General features: G+C 40.3%; 1 protein-coding gene across 2 annotated transcripts in view; it reads left to right on the forward strand.

Moving 5' to 3' along the window:
• Positions 1 to 2263: 2263 nt before the first annotated feature.
• The window catches only part of pappaa (pregnancy-associated plasma protein A, pappalysin 1a), a 122512-nt gene continuing 98330 nt past the window's right edge, over positions 2264 to 26445 (forward strand). For both annotated transcript variants that reach the window (XM_075455223.1, XM_075455224.1), the window contains exons 1-6: positions 2264 to 3542; positions 10762 to 11866; positions 23038 to 23183; positions 23513 to 23806; positions 24309 to 24501; positions 24713 to 24834. In XM_075455223.1, coding sequence (XP_075311338.1) covers positions 3152 to 3542; positions 10762 to 11866; positions 23038 to 23183; positions 23513 to 23806; positions 24309 to 24501; positions 24713 to 24834 — 2251 coding nt within the window. In that variant the 5' untranslated portion in view covers positions 2264 to 3151. The remainder of the gene's footprint in view (positions 3543 to 10761; positions 11867 to 23037; positions 23184 to 23512; positions 23807 to 24308; positions 24502 to 24712; positions 24835 to 26445) is intronic.

Genomic DNA, 26445 nt, shown 5'->3' on the forward strand with positions numbered 1-26445 from the left:
TGCACACTCAAATCTGCTGATGCTCTCTCGTGTATTCTGCGTGGTTCAAATCTTTTGTATTATCTTATATTTACCAGACTCAGTCACCGTTTAAAGACTCTTGCATTTCAAAGAACAATATCAGAGGTCTGCGTTTGTCCAGCTGTTTTCTTCCTTGTTGACCCCACTTGATCTTAGCAAGATGTCTCTCTGATGGTGGCTCCTGCTTTCGTGGACTAACTCAGATGCGCAGTGGGATTTGCAGAATCACATGGGGCTGTGTGGACACGAACCATCACATGTCATTGGGTTAAGATGGGATGTTGCCTGCCTGGATCATCAAATCCATTAATAACTGGGAATCAGGCCGTTTTGAAAGGGAGAGATATTGCGACGCTTTACCACTGGCAAATAGAAGAGTCAGGGGGAGAAAACAGCTTGAACTTTGAGCATGAGGATTGGTCCATCGCCTGAGGGGTTGGGCGACAGGTGAACGAATATACTAAAACAATTCAACTCAATCTCCTTGCATAACAGAGAATGACCTTTATGTGAGCATGTTTCACACATAAAGGTCATTCAATCCCCCACCCTTCCACCCCCACTCCCTTGAAATCCTTGCAACCTGCACATAGTGTACCAACCAGAGAGATGCTGACTGTAAGACATTAGGTCATCTTCTCTATCTTCAGCACTTCTGCTCCTAAAAAGCAAAGAATTTCACTAAGCAACTTGACAGATTTTTAACTTTCTGACAGGTTAAGACGGTATGTCTGCACACAGCAACGTTAGAATGATATTGGCAATAAAATTCAACTTTGTGAAAAGTACAAGTCAAAATTGGGTGGGAGAAAGGAGTGTTTGAGACTAACAAACACCCTCAGCGTGAAGAAAAAGTTGCCATAACAACCAAATCTGACAGGAGGATGTCTGTTAACAATCAGGTGTGTGATGGTGTGGACACAAGGTTATCCCCTGGGTGAAAAGATTTGAACCTGTGGTCTGTGTGAAAGTGTGCTTGCAGCAACTTCCAATGTGCCCCCCCCCCCAAACTTCCTCAGGACACAAAAGGAAATATGTGGTCCAAAAGTCGCAACACCGCATGAAGAACAGAGTAAATATTTAATGTTTGTTCCCTTTTCTCTTGATGGTAGGTGGCAAATTTTGTCTGTCTGAACACACATTTACAACAAACAATAGGGGGAGAACAGAGAGGAAACACTCACATTCCAGCTGAGTGAATGCCGCTGAAGGTGAAGAGATTCTCTTTTCTGTGTGTCAAAATGTTCTCAGAGTGATATAAACACTAAGAGAAAATAGCATTCTCATTTGTTTCAGGACCTACGAAGCTCTGTGACGAGCAAAAAGGCTGACACATCTTAGCTGTGTCTGTGGTTCTGAAACTCTCATCCATCAGTAAGAGATCAGTAAACAGTTTGTTTGAGTGAGTCAACCTGGAACTCACAAATCCCTGGCATTTTTCTTTTTCGTGGAACCTTTGACAAAAATCCAAGTGAGAATAGGACAAAAGGAGCCACACGCGAGGACTGAAATTAGCCAAGTTGGCCAGATTTGAACACAAATGGCAGACTTGCATTTCCCTTTTAGTCCTTTCATTTTTATTTATTATTTTAATGTTTTTAATTATTTTTTTTATTTATTTATTTTTACAAGTTTTTTGGTTAAAAAACATGAAACTGTGGCTTTTAAATCAAAAGGAGAGTGACCATATGATCAATCGAGTGAATTTGATATGAGACTGGAAGTGCTCTGCTGCTGTTGTTCCTCTTTAATACTTTCATGAATATATCTTAACTGCCTTAAATGGGAAATATGGCTTTGACCAGAGAGGTTTTGGGAAACGCTCTTTTCAAGAAACCAACAAACAAAGACCATAAAAGACGAAAAAAAAAGAAAAGGAAAACAAAAAACAAAAAACAACAAGGACTTGAATATTTATTTAGATTGAATGGTGAGCGAGCTTTCATGTGTGGTATGGTTTGAGAGCTTCAGAAGAAATTTACAAACACGATCAACTTGCAGATGGGATTTTTTTCATTTATTTTTTTTCTCTCAAAGAACGACGCAAACCCACAGAGCACGGTAATGATCCTGTATTGCGGGACTTGTGCAAGTGTGGGATTGTTTAAACTGTAACCGCTAGAGGGATACATACACGCCTTCCAAAACTCCGTAAACACCATCCTATCACTCTGTGCCACAGAGAGGATTGCCGTCAGTGAGAGTTGCCTACCTGTGTGACTTCCCACTATAAAACACACACACACACACACACACACGCGCACACACAGACACCTACACAGACAAGCTCCGGAACATTTGAAACATGACTTGTTCTTTTTAAAGAGTTTTGAGAGTCGCTGCCTCCAAAGCGGACGACGGGCTCCGACTCCTCCAAGTGCAGGGCTCTATCTGCTCCAGGCAATCAGTGAGGACCGCGATGGTTACTTCTGCAGCTCTCTGTCCCCGTGTCTCTCTTGCGCCTTACCAGATATTATAGTGCATTTCAACTTTTGTGCAGGCACACAGACTAAGGGAAGTTTTGGATTTCGTTTTTTGATCACCATTTGCCTCTTGTTCTCTGTAATAAATATGAGAGCTCGCTTTGCTGTCACTTTTCTTTGGAATTTAATAGGCTATGTGCCATTTCTTATGCTGTTTTACGGGTAGGATAAGGAAACAACAAAAAGGTGTGACAAGAGCTTGGCGGACAACTGTGGATTTCTGCGAGTAACTCCTACCGTCTAAAGGGGATGAGGGGGGCATCGGCCGGACCCCCTCTTGATTGATTACTTATTAGTCATCCCTTTGGCTAAATGGGACCCATTGAAAAGGCACCGTGGAACACATACATGAATGAAATATTCCTGTGTCCCCTGAATGTCTCCAGAGTAGTTTTGCTTAAGAGAGGGGGTCGTGGCTTAGCATTATAAAGAGGGAAAAACAGCATAGCTTTATGGGTTTATTTAGACAGTTTATACGGTTTGACATTCTATCGCTGTAATAAGAAAGAGGGAAAAACTCGAGAGGATCCCAGAAGAGAAGAACATTGTGGACATATTTTTTTTTTTTAAATATAGTTATTCAGTTCTTTCTTTTATTTTTTCTTCTCATTTTAAATATTTTTTTTTGCCATTTCTTCTCCCGAAAAATGAAACTTTGGACATCACCCTGGGTGTCTTGCCTGGTGATTCTCATCTTGTGTTTTGGATCAGAGTGCGGGACAGTCCGGCGAAAGGGGAGATCCAAGAGGGAGTTGGTGCGCATGAGGGAGGCGAGAGCCACCATCCCAGGGGCTTGTGCCACGCGTCTGCCCCGGGGCAAACGCTCGTTGCCCGGCTTGGAGCGACGGGTGCTCCGCCAGCGCCGGCGCTCCTCTCACACGGAGGAAAACTCTCCAGATCGGGGGAAAGCTGTCTATTTCACCGGCATGGGAGATCAGCTACGGCTGAAGCCTGGCGTGGAGATTCCCAGAGGCAATTTCACTCTAGAAATGTGGATCAAACCGGAGGGAGGTCAGCGATCGCCCACAGTGATTGCAGGTAGGATTGTCTTTACATCCATCATCTTATCATCCAAAATCCTTTTATTAGTTTCACTCCAAACTGACGAGATCATGTTAGGTGATTTATCCCATTGTCATGCAGTCTATCAAACAAAGCAACATGCAGTTTCAGCGAGTTGAAAATGAGTTCATCTATCTGACTAGACAATGATGTAATGCTCTGAAAAGTAGCTACAGTGGATATTTTAGGTAGTGCAACTATAGATCCACTGGAGATTGCGATCACATTTAAGTTTGCCACCTCAAAGAGAGATAACATACTCGCTAGAATGGGATTTTTAAAAAAAATACAGGTGCATGTTTTATCTATTGCCCCACTTTAGAATAATGATGAATCTGAGTCAGTATCATAAATCTACGTAAGGAACGCGAGCAGCAGGTAGAGGCTACCGCATCTTTTGACCGGCAGCTGATGTCACTGTGCGTAAAGTGTAATTTCTCTGGGCCGACTTGGCTATTTTAAAGCTATGATGTAATGGTCAAAACTTTGTGAGCGAGCACGTCACGTCAGGCACAAAGCGAGAGAGGTTGGTTTGTGTGTGGAGGCGCTCAAGGCTCGCAGCACAAGCCGCAGGCTCGAGTGTCCCCCACCCCCTTGCCTGCTCCCCCCCCCCTACCACCACCAAATCGACACTTCTGGATTGGCTACCGGAGTTACGAGACGGGACCGAGACATCCAGGGTTTCCCTTCTTGCGCGAATGTGCGCTGCGTGTGTACATGTGCGCCGGCGGAGCTCAGAGAACTGTGCGAAAAACCGTCGTTGCTGAATTTTCGAATTTAAGACTGAATCAGATAGTGATGCATCTCTGCCCAGAGCTGCACAGACTGACTTCAGCAGATTCATGCCGTCAGCGGAAAGCTTGTCATCTGTGCGCGCTGCTGCCTGTCCCACCGCGTCTGCAGCCATGTGTAAAGGAGCACCACAAAGGTGTCAAAACTGCATCAGTTGTTTTGACCTAGAGTGCATTTGTGCATATACAGGCATTTGATATATATATATATATATATATTTTTTTTTTTTCCTTTTGGCTGCTTTTGAACTGAATTGTAATTAATTCCGTCCCCCTCAGCCTCCTGTGTGCCAGTCTGCACTGAATCTTTACTGAACAATATCGGAAAATTTACTTGCACTTTTATTTTCTATCAGACTCTCAAAACAACCCCTCCCCTCAGTTCACTTAAATAATCACTCGTGTGTGTTGGTGTGCGTGTGTGTGTACTTAGATACAGTACACTTTTAGGAAGTGTTTGCCAGTTGGCTGGGGCCTACTCTGCAAAGCAAATCCCTTGTAAGAGTCTCAAACTGAAGGAGAGGGGGTTGAGAGGGTCTGTTGTGACCTGAGTGACTCCTAGATTTCACACAGGACGGACATGATAACAGCAACATCTGTACAGTATAATGAAATCCAGCATCATAAAAACACAAACGTCAACCACCATGTTGGCCAAAAAGTTGAAAAAAACAACTCCCTGACACAATCCTAACACAGTGTGACCATCTTTACAGATATGCAATATTTTCTACAGGTGTTGTTGTTGTTGCCGTGCCCAGCCCCCACTTTGCACTGGTTCCTCCCGACAAGAGATTACTATTCATGTATAATCTTATGTGTTCATTTTTAAGATTTAGTGCCGTCAGAGTACCAGAGAGGGGACCTAAAGACAACAAATATGACCATCAAACAAATTCAGTAGAGCCTAATCTTTTAAATCTAATTCAGACCACAAAAATCTCAGTGCCTCAAAAAATGCTCCATCCCCTTGTTTTGATCCAAGCACGGTGTTATTTGCAGCAGCTGTTTGGCTTTTTTTTCCCCTTTTTTTTTTCTTTTTTTTTCTACTGTGTTGTTTTTGACCAGCATTGTCTCTGTTTATGTCTCTCTTTCTTTCTCATTCTTCCGTGCTTTCTCTCTTCCAGAATTCAGCTTCTCCCTTTTTGTTGCATGTTGCCTAACGGTGCTGTTTTCTGTGCAGTGAGCTCAGTCACAGCTTTAAAGTTGAATGCATGACCAATTTTGAGAACTTCTCTAACTTTAAACTGCCTCTTTCACACAGATGAATGAAAGATGAATTGATATGAAGAAGGGTTTTAGTTGCTTTCTGTTAAAGTTGTATTAGTGCATTCTCTCATATTATAATTCTGTGAAGTTAATCTGTTTACGTTTGATATCTGAAAATTCACTTTAGTCTCACAAAAAAATGTGTTATAGGTTTGTTTGTCCGCTTGTCCCAAATGTGGTATCATCATGACCAAGGTGCAGGACATAGTAACATTTTCCATTGCCCAATGTTTTGTATGGACCAGCATTATGCCAACATATGAAAACCCTGTATTTGACCATGTATTTATTAACATCAAACCCCAACTATGTCAATTTTTATGCCTAACCCTTACTGACAGTGTCAAAGAAAAACGATAAATCCTTGGATAATATTTGGTCACATAGAATTTAAACATGGTGCCAACAGTCCACAGTGCAACGCCACATTCAACCCTCTCATGTTATCGTTACGCAATATAACTTTTGGGTCCTTTTCATATTTTTTACGACAGCATAGCCACGCTACAGTCTGCAAATGAAAATGTAGGAATTTTACTTTTTTGGAACCTTGAAAATCTAGCAATTTTACAATTTTTGCTCATGTCTGACTGTTTCACAATCAAAAACCTAAGAATCCCATGATTTTAAAAGCCACACATCGGCTTGCAATGATTTTTGAGCCCAGAAAGTAGGATCATTTTACAATTTTTTTGTTGTTCGTATTGAAAAACTGCTACCTTTCGTGCCGTGGAGCAACACATGGCTTTTGCACATTCTGAGCTTGTGTTCCCAGGAGGAACAGAAAGTTCAAGAATATGAAACTGGTGGTTGAAAGTGCTTCCACGATTATTCATCTCGCATGAATGTGACCAAGGGTATCATCAGAAATTTCATGCAAGCCCTGAAAATAGAGAGATAAAACTCAGTTAAACAAGTAGGACATAAATATTATACTTGGTCATTTAATTATTGAGGGAAATGTGGTCAGTATCTGCTGTGACCCTGTTCTGCAGCAATAACTGCAACTTCAGGTTAATCCATCCCGCATATCAGCTATGAATAATTTTAGTTCATCCTTTCATACAAAATAACTTCAGGATGTTTGTGAATTTGTCACTTCTGATCCTTTCAGAACATTTTTATTGGATTATGGTCAGAATTTTGAATGGCCATTCAAGAACATCAACTTTATTCCTTATTAACCATTCTTTTATGGGATAAGTAGTGGACTCAGGGTTAGTGTTTATACATGACCCACTTTTCTTTGAAATTTAGTTAATGGAAAGACGTTTTTTGTTTAGGATTCAAAACAGAATCCATCAGTTAAAGTAATACAATGTAACTTCTCAAAAAGCCCATTATGGAGCTCCCCCTACAGGCTTGGATGTAATGTACGGTTACACTGTCACTTCACGTTTGTTGACGAACCGGCGAGGAGTCAGAAGGTGCAAGCTATGTCGACCGAGAAGGTAAGAGTAATCAAATGTACCTGGGAGCGTGAGAGGGGTCTATTTGTTTTTGCGGTAGGTGTGCCAGAAAGCAAGTCGAAGTACTTCCGCTCAGCTCCCTGGCCAGTCCAGCAAAGTTACATAGCGCAGTTTTTCCAACTCAGACCCCCGAAGGGCATAGGAGACAGGCCAATCGTAATATTAAAACTCATTCTAGCCGCACAATTTTTTTCAAGCTGTTATTTTAAGGTAGAAATGTTACATAGTTTTGCTTTAATACAAGACGTCAGCTGCAGTAAAATTTGGCTCAAACCATGATAGGACTACTATCATGTTTTACAGACAGGAAGGGCAAGCTCAAACAGAAACTGAGTTTCTGTTTTTTTTTTCCTTTTTAAAAACTAAAAGCTTATCATTTCAACCAAAAGCTCTATATTGGTCTCCACAAAAAGTTTTTCCGACAACTTTAACAGGCTGCAGATTCTTTTTGGAGGGAAATGGCTTTCTCTTTGTAGCCCGCCATGCACACCATTACTGCTCGATGTTCTCCTGATTGTGAGAAAGGCCATTAGCGGTTTCAAGGTTACACTTGGCTCCTTTATTACTCGCCTTGCTCTGAAGTGATCCTTTTTTTTTTTTTTTTTTTCTTAAATCACACTAAGGACTTTTGTGAAAATCCGATAATATTTTAGCTCACATTATATCAGAAAATTTTCCAAGTGCTCCACACTTTCAAGCCCCACTGCACCACAGTTTGCTCTTGCTTCATCATCGACAGGTGCAGGATTTAACTTCCAAGTTCAAAATGACCTAAACCCATTTTAAAATGAACAAAAAAGAAGAAATAAGGAAAAGAGCTCATTGAGAAAAGCAGTTTTCTGTTCTATGTTGTCCTGTCAGAGCAAGATTGTTTCACACGTTCAGAATTGATCACCAGTTTGAAAGCACATGAACTGTATGAGAGTATGCACACACAAACACCTTTACTCACACCACCACTATCACCCTTAATCACACAATCAGTACATCAAGTTCTGTGTCCAAATGTTATGCAAACTCTGTTGTGCCCTATTAGCCCTTGTATCCGGGTCATGCTGGGTTGTCCCGCATCAAAGGAAGAGGAAAATAAATCACAAAAGAAATAGAGGTACTCTTCCATGAGCCACTGGAAGCAATTATATGCAGACGCTGGCAGATAATTGCCTTGATAATGGATATATCTCAGTGCTTTCACGCAGCATGACGTTACACACAAAAACATTCAAGTACAATTCTAGCTTGTCTTTTCATTGGTTCTCAAAAGCAGAATCAGGGTTCTTGTTTTATAAATGTAATTATGATACTAAGATGTAGATGAGTATTCTTGAGATCATAACTAAAAACGTATGCTTCAGTTCGAAGAGGGATTCAAAACTAAGTGTAATAATACTTCTTAGTTTGAAGTATTCTCACTGGTATGTACTGAGTGCTTTACTGTACTTTAATTAGCGTTTAAAGGAGGGTTGTTGAACACCCAAAATACTCATGAATGTGCTTGAATTTAATGGTTAGATTTTCAGAGATCACAGTTTCAAAGTATGAATAACAGTGAAGGAAAAGTGGTTTTACTCAAAGTCATCTGGCTTTCCAAAACATGTTAAAGTGCAGCTTTTGGCAGGCCATTTGTGACTTATTTTAACCGGAATCTTTTCAAATTAATGGTGAAGGTTGACAGCTAAGTCATATGTTCAAAGTGTCAGGATGACATTTTTTTACAAATTGATATCTTTGTTATTTTCATTAAGTTTTCTTTTAAAGTATCAATGGAATTTTCCGGTCTACTCACGGAAATTGTTGTCGGTCACTTCAGTATGACTATGAAAAGTGCCTTTCTTGACTACTCTGAGCCAGAACAGTTCAAATGTAAACGGAGTCTTCATTGTTCCTTTCCTCCCTGCTTTTTATCAAGTCCATGTGACATTTTTCTTTGTGTGTGTATGTGTGTTTTTTTACTCTGCCTTTTTTCCTGAGTGTGTTTTCATGGAAGGAGACAAATGGCAAAAGCGAGGAAGGTTGCTTTTGAACCTGACAGGAACAGTGCTTGTGCCCTCTGTGTGTTCTGCGTGAACACAAACGTGTGCTTCAATTTATCAGCTCACATGGGCGTGTATATTTGTTCATGAGAGTGTATATATACGCTTGTCTTCATAAGTATGTGCATATGTGTGTGTGGGTGTGTTTGTGCGAGCCCTAGCGGTCTCAGTGTTAGGTCTGGAAAAGTGTAGTGTGTTAGATTAATTGAGCATGGCAGAATTATGACAGCTGTTTACACTAGGAGCCCTACTAGCATTTTAGCACACCTTTTAGCTTTGAGTGCACTAGCTGACAGATGGAAGGCTTTTTCCTTTCAGTGTAGTGGAAAGGCTGAAAACGTCATCCACCAGAAAACTGACCTTGATGCTGAACCCAACCCTCACACTTTGAACATTAGTCCATTGAAATACCAAGTTAATGAATGCATGCTCCAGTGTGCCAGGACAAAGTTAGCAAGATGTCTGTGGAATCACCATTAGCCAGCCACTTACTGCTGGCTCAGGTAGCCTAATCGATGAGGAACAAAGGCATATGAGTTGACACGTACTTAAGTCAAAGATGTGATCATCGCTGTGATAATCAGCTGTCACATCATAATAAAGGTAGCAGAGACAAATATGTAGGGTATTTACAAGAATCTGAAGCACTGACTCTGACAGCAAATGCAAAGAACACTTCATACCCTTAGGGAGCTGGGTGTGCAGGGCATAGGATTGAGTGTCTCTTTGTGGATAAGTATAATTACCTGAAAGCCATGAAGTGCTTCAAGAGTGGAGTTCGGCTCTATCACCTGTGAACACACAGATTTGCACATGCTGAAGTGGACCTTGTAAGGCATTTGAAAGTGCTCTGGAATCTTTGCACACTTTGACAGGATCTTATGGATATATGCACATAGACATGAGCACGCATTAACAAACACACATACCAAGACGTGAACTTTCATGCCTGTGCATATGTACCTCAACATGCACTCAACAAACAAACAGTTAGCAGTCAGAAATCCCCTAAGAAGTGAAAACACATTACCATCCTGAAGCTGACATACACAGTCCAAGGGAAACAGGAAAAAGGTGTTTTGGTGCCTCTACAAAAACAGGGCTTTAGCAGAAAACTAGCCATTGCTGGCACCCCCACTGGCAAGAGAGGTTTACACGAAAGACTTTAAATGTGCTCAATGTTCACGAAAAGCATATACAGGAGACATTTCCACTGGCTCTTTTTTGGTTAAACATACACTTTAACCCTATTTCTAGGACAACACCCTCTTAGACATGTATTTAAAAAATGCATTTGCTTCTTAATCATACCAACATTGTTTGTTTCCTCTCAAAAAAAAACTTTAGAAAAATCCAGAATTATGTTAATTTTGCGAAAGTGTAAAATGTAATTTGCTCTTGAAATGAATAAATACTCTGCCAATCACAAAATTCCTTGAAAAGAGAAATTTAGTAAATGAGCTGTAATCTACTCTAGTTTAACAAATGCATAGTTCCCTTGCTCTTTCTTTCAGATAACCAATAAACAAACTTTTCATAACGCTTTCACTTTTCTTTCCTTTTCACATCCTCATTTAATAATGGTGATGAAGGCACTCACGTATTAATTCACTTTTGTTCATTCTCTCTTCAGGCCTGTACGACAAATGCTTCTATGCCTCCAGCGACCGAGGCTGGCTGCTTGGCATCCAGGCAGTTAGTGAACACGGGAACCGTGATCCTCGATTCTTCTTCTCTCTTAAAACGGACCGTGCCCACAAAGTGACTTCCATCCACTCCAATGCTCGTTACATACCCAACCATTGGGCACATGTGGCAATAACATACGATGGCGTGTACATGAAGCTCTTCATCAACGGGGCCCAAGTTGGTGTTAGTCGGGAGCAGTCCGGTGATGTCTTCAGTAATTTGACCAAAAAGTGCAAAGTGCTAATGATTGGGGGGAATGCACTGAATCACAATTACAGGGGGGCAGTGGAAAGGGTGGGTCTATGGAGGCAGGCCCGAGGACAGAGGGATATCATCAGGGATATGCAGGGCCATGAGGACCCCCAAGATCTACCTCAGCTGGTAATTCGTGAAACATTTGAGCATCCGGGCCGCAAGTGGTTGACAGTAAAAGATGGTAGTTTTCCTCAGCCTGAGAAAGGAGGAGGTGGACGACAAGGTGTCCTGGGCAGTGTTGGAGTTGGAAATGCAGAAGGATTCTTAGACACAACACTGGAGCCCCCAGCTTGTGGCCAAACGGTGTGTGACAATGTTGAGGTCATCAAAAACTACAACCAGCTTTGGACCTTTCGCCGGCCAAAGAAAGTGCGATATCGTGTCATTAATATTTGGGATGATGCAAGGTCAAAGCCAACTGTATCAGACCACCAGATCATTCTGCAGCACCAACAGCTTAATGATGCCTTTAGCCCCTACAATATTACCTGGGAGCTCAGCGTTCTGAACGTGACCAACTCCTCCCTTCGCAACCGCTTGATTCTCGCTAACTGTGATATCAGCAGAGTTGGTGATGATGCATGTGATCCAGAATGCAATCATCCGCTTACAGGCTTCGATGCAGGTGACTGCATGTCTGTGCGTCGGAACCGCTGCCCTGAACAAAAGAGAGGCAATGGTATATGTGATCCTGAATGTAACTGGGAAACCTTCTCCTATGATTACGGCGATTGCTGTGACCCCAGCGTGACGGACGTGACCAAGACATGCTTCAACCGCTCCTCTCCACACAAGTAAGATTGCTCTCTTCACATTTTGCATTATGTTTCTACATTTTTCTGTTTGGAAGTCTTTTAATAAATAGATAGAAAAAGAAGGTTCTGAAATCCATCAATCAACCACGACCTGCTGTGCCTCACTTGATGAATATATTTGGCTGACATGGTAGACTTATCTTGGTAAACCACATCTACAATATAGCCTCACATGCTTTACTTAAATCAAACAGCAACTCTTTCCATACATGTGTCACTGAAGAAAGATTTTTTTTTATATATATATATCTAGCCCTACTGTTTCTTGACAATTTGGGCTTAGACTGAGCGTAACCCAACTCCCAGCTTGTGTGGCCTGGGAAATCCTCTGGGGGCAGCTAGTCCAATCTAGCCTTGGCCTGGTTTAATCAGTGTTCCACACTTAAGCAGGGCAAAACAAACGCAAGTAAGATGACTTTCCTGGTAGCAAATGTCGAGGCCAAACCGCTCATTTTTGTGTCCAGTTTTCAACAACTCTCCCCACCTTTTCCTTCTGTGTGTGTCCTCTACCTAGTGGTCTTCATTAAGCTGGCTTGATTGTTGAAGGGAGTTGGTTTGGAGGGATTGACAAGTTAAACAGAGTGTAGGGGCATTTAGAGGTCAAAAAACAGAGGCTGGTATGGCTGTTTCTTGGAGCAAAGGGAATCACTTCAAACATTCTCATATGTGTCCTGGGGAGACAGTTGTTGGTCCTAAAGCATGGCTACTTAAAAGAATTCTCTGGGAAAAACATTACAAGTAGCTTGCATGTGAGTGAACCAGTGTTGAAGATGTCAGGATGCCATACACAGAAAAAAGAAAGGTGAAGTGATCTTTTATGGTCAATTCAGGACTATACAGATGCCATCACAAATGCAAGCAGATTTTTGTTGTTGTGGTAACTACATTTGTGGTTTGTACATGATGAGTAAAGGCTGGCAAGGAGAATAAATCTCTGGAATTTGCTGTAATAAAGTTTGTGCCAAACCTCCAATAGCAGGATTGTTTGTCTCTTGGTACACTGAATCTCAATACAGTAAAGTGAGACATTTTTGTGGACAACACAGGGGGTCTTTGTGGATATGCCTTAAAAAAAAAGAGACAAAAGTTACCAATATTTGTCAGCATTTTTTGCACTGTTATATGAGGACAAATGAAATAGAAAAAAAATTACTAGTACTAGTTTGGATTGTTTGGGTCTTTCTGTGAGCATGAATCAAAGGAGAGGGCTGTTTTCAATCTCAGTTAAGCTAGAAGCAGAAGTCTGTTTGGCACTAACCCGTTGTTTAAAATGATTCTTAAATACCTAGATAATGACATCTAATTAACAACATCAGAAGGAAAAGCAGGTGGGTTTTCCATTGCTTCCATATCTCAATTCTCACCAAATCCTTTCCAAGTTAGTCATCATCAGAGACTCATTTATCAAGTGACAGCTAGCTACTTCGTTTAGACATCGGCCATTGGTGAAACGCATGCTGCTGCAGAGTTTGAACCTCCCTGTGGGGATTTGAAAGATGGGCTTGTGAAAGGAGGGATACCAGCAAGAGTGAGAAAGAAACAGACAGGAGACTTCTCAGTCCAAAAAATAGATAAAATCTCTCCAAGTGGTTGCTTATTTTGCTTTGATTATGGTATGTCTGGAGAGACTTGCAGGGAGCTGCACTACAAACAGTTTGACATTCCTCCTTAATTATGGAATTCTGGATGAACAATGTTCTGCATATGCAGGGGAACAATGGTTGCGAGGTCCTGCATTTATTTTTGCAGCATTTGTGCCTGTTACCACTTACATGTAATGTTTTCAAAAATCTGGCTAACGGAGGACGCAGGCAGCTCTGCGGTCCTGCAGCGGTCTCTCCTCTGAAAATACCATCGATAATAACCCCAAACCTTTATTCTTCCCTCCATCCACATCTGGATGGAGAAAACACTTTGCATTGTTTTCACAACCCTTGGTTTTAACAGATCTTATGGTTTTGGTGGTATTTGATGTTATCTGATTTATAATAAAGCTTTCATATGCCTGGAACTTGAGGATATCTGAAATTGTGTTTAATTTTTCTACAGTTAGAATTCACTCATTCTTTGTGCAGGGAGGTAGAAAACAAACAGTGCTCCACATAAGTTGTTTGATTAATGTTATTTCTGAGCAGCCTGAGATAAGATCAATCCCATAATACAGGAACTGAGCCCATCAGGAAGTTTTTGAGAGCACCGTAAATTAAAACTACTTTGGAAACACCTCCCAGACTACAGCAAGATAGATACACAAACTTTGCAAGAAAGATATTGGAAATGGAGTGTTGGTCTGGCATTGTCAAGGGCTAATAGGTCATCTGTTTTCCCCTGGCCTCTGTCTTTCTGTCTCCCTCCTGAGTCAATACCCTCACAATGGCAGGTTAATGGATGGACCACCTTAAGTCTTTCATTCACCCCCTTCTCCCTGCTGTGTTTTAACTTAGTGCATGCAGGGAGCTAGACCCATGACTTGGGTGTTTTACAGTTGGTCATCTAAACCTTAAGCCCCCAACCCATAAAACATAATGGAGTGCTTGGGCATAAATACCAGGACTTTGCACTTCCTCTCGAGCCTTATAAAAACACCTGTTGTCAAAGTCTCACCTGTGCACTCATGTAGGTGGAAGTCTGAGGTTGGAAGTCCGCATAACTAGGGTACTAAAGGGAATATTGTGGGTGGGGGTCTTTACTTAGGCCATTGCTGGAATGCAGGGGAGTCGCATCTGGTTATGATAGCATAATATGTAGCCAGATAGTGCTGGTGGTCTTTTGAAGATATGACACACCAGGGAATTCAACTGATAAGGCAACGGTGAAGTAATTGTGGTTCAGAAGTCAGGGACAGTGCTAATGAAGAAGTCTACACATTTCTGCCAAAACTGAGTGAGTTCAGTCTGAGACTCCATAAAGAGCATCTATCTCATCATATTATGGGAGAGTAAGAAAGCATTTTGGCCATTCGTTAGTCCATTCCATATATGTCAAGAATGTGCTCTTTAAAACTCAACGACAGTTCTCATGCACGTGTCGTCCTTGGAAGTGGAGGAGTAATCAGAGGACTAAGCTGGAAGGTTAAAGAGGAGAGTGCAAGTATAGTAATAAAGCCAGAGATGAATGATGGGTTTAGGGGCTGCGGTGTTGACCGACTTGATGACAGGGGAGCCGAGGGCCCCTTCCAATTTCAGAAGTGTTCTTGGCTGTGAGACAGTCATTACCATGCCAGCTCACCCCAGCTTCCACACTTTGCTGGCCTAGACATATGTATACGAGGCAAATTTATTGGCTTATATGAAATATATGTGGATGTAAATGGATGAAGTCATAATCCCCCATTCAAAATGTATCAGATTTAAAAGCATTAATACGACAGTTTGGGCTGCCTTGCACACCCTTGGGTCATCCTGCAACAGATGCCATGCAGAGATGCTTTATTGTAGAAAGGATCGATTTTCTGAATTCACAATACCTCTTTATGCCCCCCCCCCATATTTATCTTTCTGTAAAGTCTTTTAAGGTTGCTTTCCCAGGACATGTTTAAAAAGTGGTGTGTTTAAATGCATGGAAAATCCAGGCCTTCCCAAGTGGCTCATCTAAGTTCTCTCTCCCTCTTTTTTTTTTTTCCCCCAAAAAAAAGTATGATGAGAGACAAGAATGGGGAAAAGGGGCTATGGGATGGGGAATTTGTCGAGGGATGTGAGAGCAAGAGAGAACACCGGGGGCAGGGTAAAGCGGGGTGAAGGGTTATTGGCAAGGAGCTTTGAGTGAGATGTGAGCAGACATACAGAAAGACAAAATGTTGGAAGCGTCCAAACTGTTCTGACAACAAACACCCTCAAGATTAAGTAATTGGATATTGATCTACTACAGTGGCAGCTTACCACAACATCTACCAGATCTTTACCAAAATCTCAATAGATGCCGTTGAAATCAGAAACAAGTGTCCACCAAAAATATTTTCTTTCCCACAGCTGATTAACTTCTCCTATATTTCCTTGCTCTGAATCCTCTCTTGCGTGTCATGGGGACAAACATTTTAGTAACTGATTGGATAGATTTTGACCCCACGATAGAAGTCCAGCTCATACTCGTTGCTGATTCAATAATTTCAGCATCGAAACCCCTCTGACCCCTTTCCCCCTCACGCGTGTCCAAAAACTCTGGACAAATATTTTCTAAGGAAATAATGAAATTCCTGAAATTATTAGGAAGAGAGACCTTATATCATCTACTCTCTCTTCTCTTAAACCTGGCCTCAGTGAACGTCCTCTGTTGCTCTTGCACAGAATTGAGGAGAACACGGGGCTACAGTGTACCCTTTGTGTAAAAACACCTATGAGGAAATGCTGAATCTTCATGAAGCAGCGGTTTATCTCATTTATGATTTGGGGCAAAGGCAGACTTCCTCAACATAGCTAGTGAAGTTGTTAGAAAACATTTTGTGTAGCTGCATGTGAAATTGCATTGGTGGTAACCTTACTGGGGTTGTTGTTGTGGGAAAATAATCTCGGTGGTCAAAATTCTTCCAGAACGCTGCCAAACCTGAGTGTTACTGGCTTTTAAATTGCTTCTTTCAGGCTACATTGAACATAGGCTATGGGAAAATATGGTTTTGCTCTTGAATTTTAATATTTCTGTGTGGACATTTGCTTTCCAAACTCAACACAGAAAAACTATTAACCAAAACGCAACCAAACCCCTCAAATAACTGCGAATGTCTGCACCTTAAGAGCTGATTTGAGACACAGTAAAAATGCAAGAGTTGGTGCAGGTCTCGTAATGTAGCTGTGAGTATTTGCTGCATCTACAGTGTTTAATGTGTTATTATTATAAATATTATTATCCTTATTATGTTTAATGTGTAAGGGATGAAGGGCCATGCAGCTCATCAGGTCACAGTCACCATGGTAACTTGATCAGATGATTTTCAATGCATGGTAAGTACTGCCATGCTTTTGGTTATTACAACATCCTTGGCAGATCTGACTTCCTGTCTTGGGGCTTTCCTGCAGAATGCATTTGAACTGTAACAGATGGGGTGACACAAAACAAGGTGATAACTTAAAATAAAGAAAGTAAAAAAAAAAAAAAAAAACGTCCCGAAATGTTTTTCAAAAACCTTGCTATTAAACTAAATACAGCAATTCCATCAGTGAGGTTCGTGTTACGCCCTGGCCACGGGACATCCCACAGTATTACCAGACAAAATAAGATTTGTTTGTGGCAAACACAAACAGATTTAAGGAAAAGCACATTTTTTACTGATTCAGCTGAATCCAAGAATTAAAACACACATTTTCAAAGCTTGCAACAATGTGCATGTAAAAATACAAACCAAAAAAACCCCAAAATGCTGTTGACAGACCACCAGCATTGAGTTGATCTGTCGAGTGTTGCTTGTTCGGCAGCTGTCTGACTGATTTTGATAGATTCAGAAAAAAAAAAGTTGACATTTGGCAGGTAGATCATCTATGCTAGCAGAAACTTTCTTTAACCAATGCTGGAAATTGAAGTGGAACATTTGCAGCTGAAATCCTGATAACAGCATTTCAAATGAATCTAACTGAACTAACTAAAGTTGTCTTATAAAGAGAAAGTAGCTTAACTTTGAAACACTCAGCCAATCACTGCTCCAGCTAAGCTGTAATCAAGAGATCTCAAGTCTGTTCCCTCCTGCTCTTATGTTATCACAGAGTAATAAATCGTAAACTGCGATACACGTCACACTCTGTATTAATGAGAGCAGTTTTTCATAAAACAGTTAAAATAAGCACAGTAGTGTCGTATTTCCAGTGTGTCTAGTGATAAACTTAACCATATACTTGTAGGAAATCTACAGCACATGACAGCATCAGAGCAGTTCAAAACATGGGTAAACATACCTAATTTCCATTAAGCCATTGAGTGTAAGAGTAAATATAAATAGCACATGCCAGGATTAGGTGCTTTACAAAGGTATGAGTCGTTGACATTCTTTCCTTTTATCTTTATATTTACTTCAGTTCCCTAAAGTTGGACAAAAGTGATATGGACTTCGACAAAAACAACCTTTGCTCTTATAACCTTTACTCTTACATTTCTGGCACATAATTGAATGATATGCCAGAGGATAGGCTCCAGGCCCTGCGTTGGATTACCTGGGTACAGAAAATGGATGGGTGGATGGATAGATGAGTGACTCCCCACCTTGTTGAAATTTCTCTTTAAATGTTGCTATTATTATATCAAAGCAGATAAAGCTGATTAAAAAAAAAGAAGGAAACGTGTTCATGCAGTTTCAGCGAAATGACTTTTAACGCACAGGAAACAATATTTTACTCATCATTTAACCATAAACCACTGACTTAAGAATGCGTAGATGATGAAATAAGCTGTGATTGACCAAAGTGTGTCAACAGAAAGAGGTTTATTTGTCCCAGTGACATTACAGGTTGCACTAGAAAGAACACTTCAGATCAAGGAAGAATAGTGAATGAAATCCCTATTTTTTTGAAGGAACTAGTTGCCTTCAATAGTTTAGCTATTAGAATATCTCTCTCTCTCTCTCTCTCTCTCTCTCTATATATATATATATATATATATATATATATATATATATATATATATATATATATATAAGGCAAAACATAAAAGACAAGAGCAAGTGGGTCACACAAAGTAGATTAAAATATCCAAAGAAAATCTCATTTGTGAGTGAGCCCAGTGTCATGTTTTTTCGTTCTGATTAACTCATCTTTCTGTATCCACTGAGTGTATATTTCCAAACCCTTCCTAAAGCCAAAGCAATAGAATAAACTATCATCTCAGCATATGCAAAAGATTACAGATTCTTCCAAGAAGACTGATCTTGTTGATTCTCTTTGCCAGGACCACCAGCCAGGCTCACAGAGAAAATGTGTTCATAAAATGAATGACAGTTTCACTGCTGGAAAGATATCTCATTATGTTGAGTGATTGCGATCATTAGTTACTACACCCAGGGCCTCAGACAAAACATTATGTCATGGATAGGGAGACTACCTGAACAATTAATTGAAGTCTCAGACATGAAACCGCACTGAACTGAAATGCTTTGAGGATTCAAAAGCTAGACATATTAAGAGATAAATGCAAACGAAAAAAAAAGAAGAAAATCCTGTTACAGGGACTCAAGAAGTACAACATGTTTTTGAATATATTTAAGGCTATTGTAAGACTGTAAGACCTCAACCAAGCGTGAATTATTCACCGTGTTTGTCACTCTGGAGTCCATTTGGATTTAGTGGGTTTATTTTGCAGATTCTAAGTCCTGGAATGAAACATCTATTTTGGGGGTGTAAATGCTGTGTAAACTGTCATCATAAACAGAATGTGATCATTTGCGAATCTCATGTACCAATGTTTATTTGCATTTTACCATTTAATGAAAAACATTGGCTCATATTGAATTTCATGGCAGCAACACATCCAAAAAGAAAAGAAGTTTGCAGCAGCCTATTGTTAAAACCTTTGAGAGAGGAATGTTGTCCTGTTCTTGTCTGATATATGATTCTAACTTCTCCAAAGTCGTGGGTCTGGACTGCAGGCAGTTCATTCCATCACCTGGACTCTTCTGTTATGATGGCTTTGTACTAGATGTAGTATGTAGTTTAGCATTATTTTGCTGAAATATTCAAGGACTTTCATAAAATAAAAAAAAAATTAAAAAAGACATCATCTGGAAGATAGCAAATACCTTTCAGCATGCATGGTGCCTTTCCAGATGTGCAAATTGCCATTGTCATAGAAACTAAAAATCCCCCTCAGATGATTTTGAACTGAGTGCTGATAACAAGCTTGATGGCTCCTCTCCTCTTGATTCAGAAGCGTGAGACCTTCATGATTTCCAAAACGAATTGTAAATTTTGATTCATCTGGCCACAGAACAGTTTTCCACTTTATCTCATTCCATTTTAAATGAGCTCTTGTCCAGAGGAAACTCAGCCTTTTGGGATCAAGTTTGCACGTGGCTTCGTCTTTGCACAACAGAGCCTGAACCTGCATTTGTGTGTTCACAGACAAAGATTTCTGGAAGTTTTCCTGTTATTAAACTGCTGCCCGAGAGCCCAAAGATCAAAAGCATCCTATCTTTATTTTCAGCTGTGTCCCTTGCCCTCGAGATTAGAAGTATAACTCCTTGGGATACTTTCTGTTAAAAGCTCCGCATAAGCACTCGTTCACATTCCCATGCACGTCCGTCGACCAGTTCATGCAAACCATTCCTCTCTTTGAGGCCTAAAATCTACTTAATTATGGAATTATTTTCAAAAGGATCACCCATACACCAGAAGGAATACATTTAGCTAATGTAATGATGATGACTCTCAGAGGTTGATTGAGGTTTAATATGGGGTCAAGTCTTGTTCGTGATTTATATAAACAACCTCACATTCACTGTTACAAATTTTAATGACCATGATTATGCAAATTGGGCTTAAAGGGGAACTGCGGTATTTTCAACATTAAGCCTCTTTTCTGAGTCGTCTGCAATGTTTTAGAACCCCCCTCACAGCTTTATTGATGTTTACTGCTGTCCTCCGGTATTTGCCTAATTTTGATTCTTCTCAACCTGCTTCAGAATGGCAAGTCATATGCATGTCTAGAAAGGTCCGTAAAAGCACAATAAACGGCCGTTTTCAAAATAATCAACTCACCGGAGTGGTTACTGGTGTGCACTGGTAATCCATATCAAATTTCGTGGCGAAAAGTTGCTTCTGTCGTGTTTTATTTGACATTTTGTAAATCCCATTGAGTTCTATTGAAGACTGGATGTTCGTTGATATTACTCCGCCACCGCTAAGAAAATAGTGCGAGCATGAACGAGCTGCCAAATAAAACACGACAGAAGCAACTTTTCGCCACGAAATTTGATATGGATTACCAGTGCACACCAGTAACCACTCCGGTGAGTTGATTATTTTGAAAACGGCCGTTTATTGTGCTTTTACGGATCTTTCTAGCAATGCGCATGACTTGCCGTTCTGAAGCAGGTTGAGAAGAATCAAAATTAGGCAAATACCGGAGACAGCAGTAAACATCAAAAAAGCGGTGAGGGGGGTTCTAAAACATTGCAGACGACTCAGAAAAGAGGCTTAATGTTGAAAATACCGCAGTTCCCCTTTAACTGTTTTTCTAAACTGATCATCAGTCACTGAAACCCAACAATAAAGCCCCAACGAAGCACTATTTGATTCAGCCCTGAATACAAACAAAACTATGTGTTTACTTAGAAAGCAGCTTGGTGAAATCATCTTCTTGTCTGTTTTGAATTATGGTAATTCTTATTCATTGACAACCATCTGCCTCCTCTTAAAGTCTCAGATTTAGTTTATCAGTCCAGCCTAAGTTTTGTCAACTGTGACAGTTACTCTGCTCATAATTACATTTTATATAGGAACGCTTCCCATTCTTGACACTGAGACATAAAATGCATTAGTTTCATCTAGACAGCCATTCATGACAGCACAGTGTCATGTGTTACTTCCTTAAAACATAGTTATAATCTGGTAGGGATTGGCTATTTCTCCAAAAAACATGCTCTAAGAGCTGAATGCAACTTTTAAAATCATTGTATGGTACTGTTGGTTAGTGTATTTCTAAATTTGCTCAAGTTTGTTGTGTCATTTGAGGACGGAGTGGTCACATCAGAAAGCTAAAGAAACTGAGGTTTCAAGCATGCCATAGACCAACGTTGTGGGATCCATTTTAAAGCGAGCTGATTTTTGACCCTCTTCTGATCAACCAGTTCAAAACGAAAAAAGGTACTTTCTATTGCCCAAACATAACCAAGTCTTCTTCATAACTAAACCTAACCAAATGGTTATAGTACATGAACTTAACCAAAGAGGGAGTAAAAGTGAAAGTGAACACTGACAATGAATTTGAAGTGTGAAATCTTCACGTTTCACAAATGAATTCAAACAGGCAATATGTGTCAAAGCAAATCTGACAGAATCAAAGACAGTGACGAGCAACACTCAGTTTCGTAATATTGCAGTTTAACACATTTCTGTGTTGGTGTCACAGCTCAGACCAGGTGGCTTTCTTGATCTTCTGTACAATATAAAATTGATAAAAGATGATATAAAAGAAGAAGATGATTTAATGCAATATATGAAAGTTCCATAACCTCCCGTAACTCCAGTCGTAACCACACTCCAGTTGCATGATAACTGTACCAGGGGTTAAAAGGCAACCTGTTCTCATGACAGAACATGAAATATCTACTTTGGTCTACTGTGCTACATGTTGCAGTTTGACAATAAAGGAAATAAATGGTAAAATTCCTTCTTTATTGACGTGCCGACTTTTGCCGTTAGGTGATGATGATCACAACATCAGTTGACAATGTCGAGCTGGATAAAAACGCCTATAAGTGGCAATTATGGTTTCGCCAGATGGCATTAATCCGTGGACTTACATTTGAGAGATTATTAGTTTGAAACTCTTCTCACTTTTCTAATTCCCCTCTTGCTTGCAATTCCTAACTTTTTTACTTTGCTCTCACCCACCAGTGATAAGGGTGTTAGGAGTCAAAAGTGCATGGCTAGAAGTGGGTTTAATGTACATGGCTATGATTAGCTTTAACTAAAAACATTGTTAGTGTAAGTGAAGTACACCTTATCATGGGTTATGCATTTTAACAGTCATCAGAATTGTCATTTAGAATCCAGCTGTCCTGCAAACACAGACTAACAGGATTGTCAAACAACTGGATTGTTTATTGTGGAGTCAACTTTCATTCTGGTCACAGAGGGGAAAACCATCTTCCGACACCAGTGAGGAGATACTTCTTATTAAAAGCCTTTATTGGTTTGGACATGCTCATTAAAACATAACTGGTTTCAACATCTCTGGGTCATACATTCTTAAGGCTTTAGGGCGACTGGAATTGCTAGTATTATTTAAAGGAATATTTGAATTTCAGTAGGGACCTAATTCTGCGTTGTTTTGTTTCCTGAAGGATAACACTGTTTATGCTCCTTTTGGCAAGGACTGTTGTTTTCTTGATTTCAAAGCTTTGCCTTGTTGAAATCTACATTCACTAGGACAAGTTCGTTTTTCATTATTGAACTAATAACTTTGTGTGAAATACTCTGTTTCTCTTCCTCCGCTTTTTCTTTTTAATTTTCCAGAGCCTATTTGGGCGTGAAAGAGCTGAAAGAGATTCTACGTTTGGATAGTTCAACTCACCTGAATGTCTTCTTTGCCAATTCTTCTGATGAAGATGTGGCGGGGTTTGCCACTTGGCCCTGGGACAAAGAGGCCCTCACACATTTGGGTAGAGGAGAAGCAAAAACACAGACACGCATTCATTCATGCATGCACACCCCTTGCACACATGATAAATACATGCACAAATCCATCTTTAGCACCTTCGATTGTTGAGTTTAAGTAATTACAGCTCACGCCTCAAGCAGTGTCTGTCTTCATCTTAGCTCTTACAGAGAAGGTGATAATGAAGTTAAGGAAGTCCATGAATAATGCATCGTCTGAGTCTTACCCAAGTCCCACAACTATTTTGCACTACATTAGGAATGGACAGTAGTGTTTTGTGCTTCATTGCTTCCATCATGTATACGCATGACTGTCTTGTCTGTACTTTTTCAGGTGGAATTGTGCTGAATCCATCCTTCTACGGAACATTTGGTCACACTGACACAATGGTCCATGAGATCGGGCATAGCCTCGGCTTATACCATGTGTTTCGAGGCATATCCGAAATTGAATCATGTAATGATGCATGTTTAGAGACTGAGCCCTCAATGGAAACTGGAGATCTGTGTGCAGACACCAACCCTACCCCCAAATACAAGGGCTGCAATGATCCCGACCCGGGCAACGAAACCTGTGGCTGTCGGCATTTCACACACACGCCATTTAACAACTACATGAGTTATGCAGGTGAGTTGGGGCTTCCACGTGGCTTTTACTACTTACCTGAACAAAATTTACGGCTATGCCTGTCATGTGCAAAAACTGACACAAAGATCACCGCAGAAGAATTTGTTGAGTCTATGTGCATGCGAGACGATAGAAATTTTGCTGGGAAAAACCACTGGAAAAACACAGCAGGAGGCACATCCTTTTATGTCTCTCGATTTACGCCAGTCATTTTTTTGGTCTTACCATTATGGAAATGAAAGAATGGAGATGAAAAAAAGATAGACTGCTGAATATGAACAGGTGGCTTATTTTATTCTTGTGACATTGACCTGTGCAGTGATTTTATATTTCCTCTGCTTTCATACAAACATGCTTCCAAGAAAGTTTAACCATGATACTCACCAATAAACCTAGTTAGTTCTAAGACAATGCATCAGTTTTTTTTCACGGAAACAGGTTTTTTTTTCCAACTGATCAAAATTCTATTCTGACACTCACTGACTAAATCTCTCATTTGCAGATGACGCTTGTACAGACTCTTTCACACTGAACCAGGTGGCAAGGATGCACTGTTACCTGGATCTGATCTATCAAACATGGCAACCCGCCTCCAAACCTCCCCCAGTGCCTATGGCACCCCAAGTAGTTGAGCAGCATCATAACTCCATCACCCTGGAATGGTTTCCACCAATATCAGGACACTTTTATGACAGGTGAAATGAACTACTGTAGATGGTTGCCATCATTGTATTTTAAAATGACTTTTTTTTCTTTCTTTTACTAAAATATCCAAAAATAACATGGGAAAACTCTTGTTATGTGTCGCATCCCTGCTGTCGTTACTATATCTGTATAAACATTGAAAGTTATGTGTATTTGGTCTGTATCTAAGTTGGTTGCTGTTCCTGCCTGTTGGTTTCCTAGAGAAGTGGGATCAGTGTGTGATAAATGTACTGAGGGGGGAGTTCTGCTGCAGTATGCCTTCAACTCTTCATCTCCACGACCATGCGACCTTTCTGGACACTGGTCCCCACGAGAGGCTGAAGGTACAGTTCAATACTTTCTACTGCACTGCTTTATGTCATTTTTCATAGCATTGAATAATGGGTGGTAGTTGATTTGCACATGGACACTTCTTAGGAACATGCATCAACTGTACATTGCCAATGAACGACAGATAAGTCCCTTTCCTTTTTTTATTATCACAATAAGCTTTTTTTCACTAAAAGCAAATGTTATATAAAAGGAGATCCATGCCCACTTCAATCCACAGTTTACAGAATGATTTCATGACTTGAGGTCTATCTTGGGGTTGCGTTTCTGAGTCAATACTTCATGCACAAATTTTGGTGACTGACTCAAGCCCAAAACATGCAAATGACTCACTGGTTTCATGACACTTGGGCCGTGGGACAACAGGAAAGTATCTCGGAGGTCGTTTCCCAATGGATGGTGGTGTATGGTACCACAATTCCCACATGAGAGCTCAGGCCCATAACCAAGCTTAAAGATCATTCCTGTGCTGTAATTGCTCCATTTTTGCTAAATGTATTTTAGGGGTATCTGAATGCTGGAAACACTGAAATCAGATACATTTTCAAAAAAGAGCTGTTTTTAATATTAGAGAAACAACAAAGGGGCTTTCACAGGGCATCAGATATTAAGTTATAACATATTTGCTTGTTTTCAGGATATGTCGGCATATATTTAAAGCTATGTGTGCATACAGCTATATTTCATAAAGTTTCAAATTGATATCTCTTCAATTTTACAAACACCGTGCTCTGAAGAGATGTGTTTAGAAAAATATCTCTGGTGAAGCAATGTTTTTCCATATGTAGATTTGTTCAGGCTTTAATCTAAGATGCAGAGGAGGGCTTGTGTTACTGAAGCTGTTTTAACTCATGGACAGCTGTCCTGAAATTTTCTAAAGATGTTCTTGGGAGGGGTGGCACATGAGAATGCAAATATCCCGGCTTCTTTATCAAACGGCTCTATAGTAATATCTCTGGAGGAATATTGTTGGAATGTCGCTGTTAATCGCTGGAAACATTTACATTGAGTATGGAAACTTTTTGGTTGCTGCTTCATCCTCTTTTCTGTTGATTTTCTTTTTTTTTGTAACTTGCTCATATATATACATATAAATATCTATGTGTGTGTGTGTCCATAAACATGTAGGATTGATATCAACACAAAAAAGTTAGCAAAGAGCCTCATCTGCCATTGTCAGAGTGATGTATGAGAAATATAAAAAACAACTATTTCCACAACCTACTTTTGCATCATATCCTGCCTCCTGTGCACTATTGCATACTCTAGACAGACGTTCCACCAAGTTCAGACAAATCAGTATTCCAGATCGTCTTTGGAAGAAATTGACTCCATATGCTCTCGACCAGAGATGAAAAGGACAGTCTAGACTTTTTTTGCAATTAGTTTGAAAACCAGGGTCTGTGATGGTATGACATTATATCAGTACTCTTTGGTAATAGTCTTTTATAGTTTTTTGATGGCAGTGTTAATGAAAAAAACTTGCTGCCTTCAAGATGACATCTCTTTCACGGACATATGTGCATTTTAAAACAAGACAAAACAAACCACAAAAACCAGAAGAGGGTACTGGTATGGACGAGCCTGCCTGCACTTCTGACCTG

Source organism: Odontesthes bonariensis, chromosome 22 (assembly GCF_027942865.1).
Source record: "Odontesthes bonariensis isolate fOdoBon6 chromosome 22, fOdoBon6.hap1, whole genome shotgun sequence".
Lineage (NCBI taxonomy): Eukaryota > Metazoa > Chordata > Actinopteri > Atheriniformes > Atherinopsidae > Odontesthes > Odontesthes bonariensis.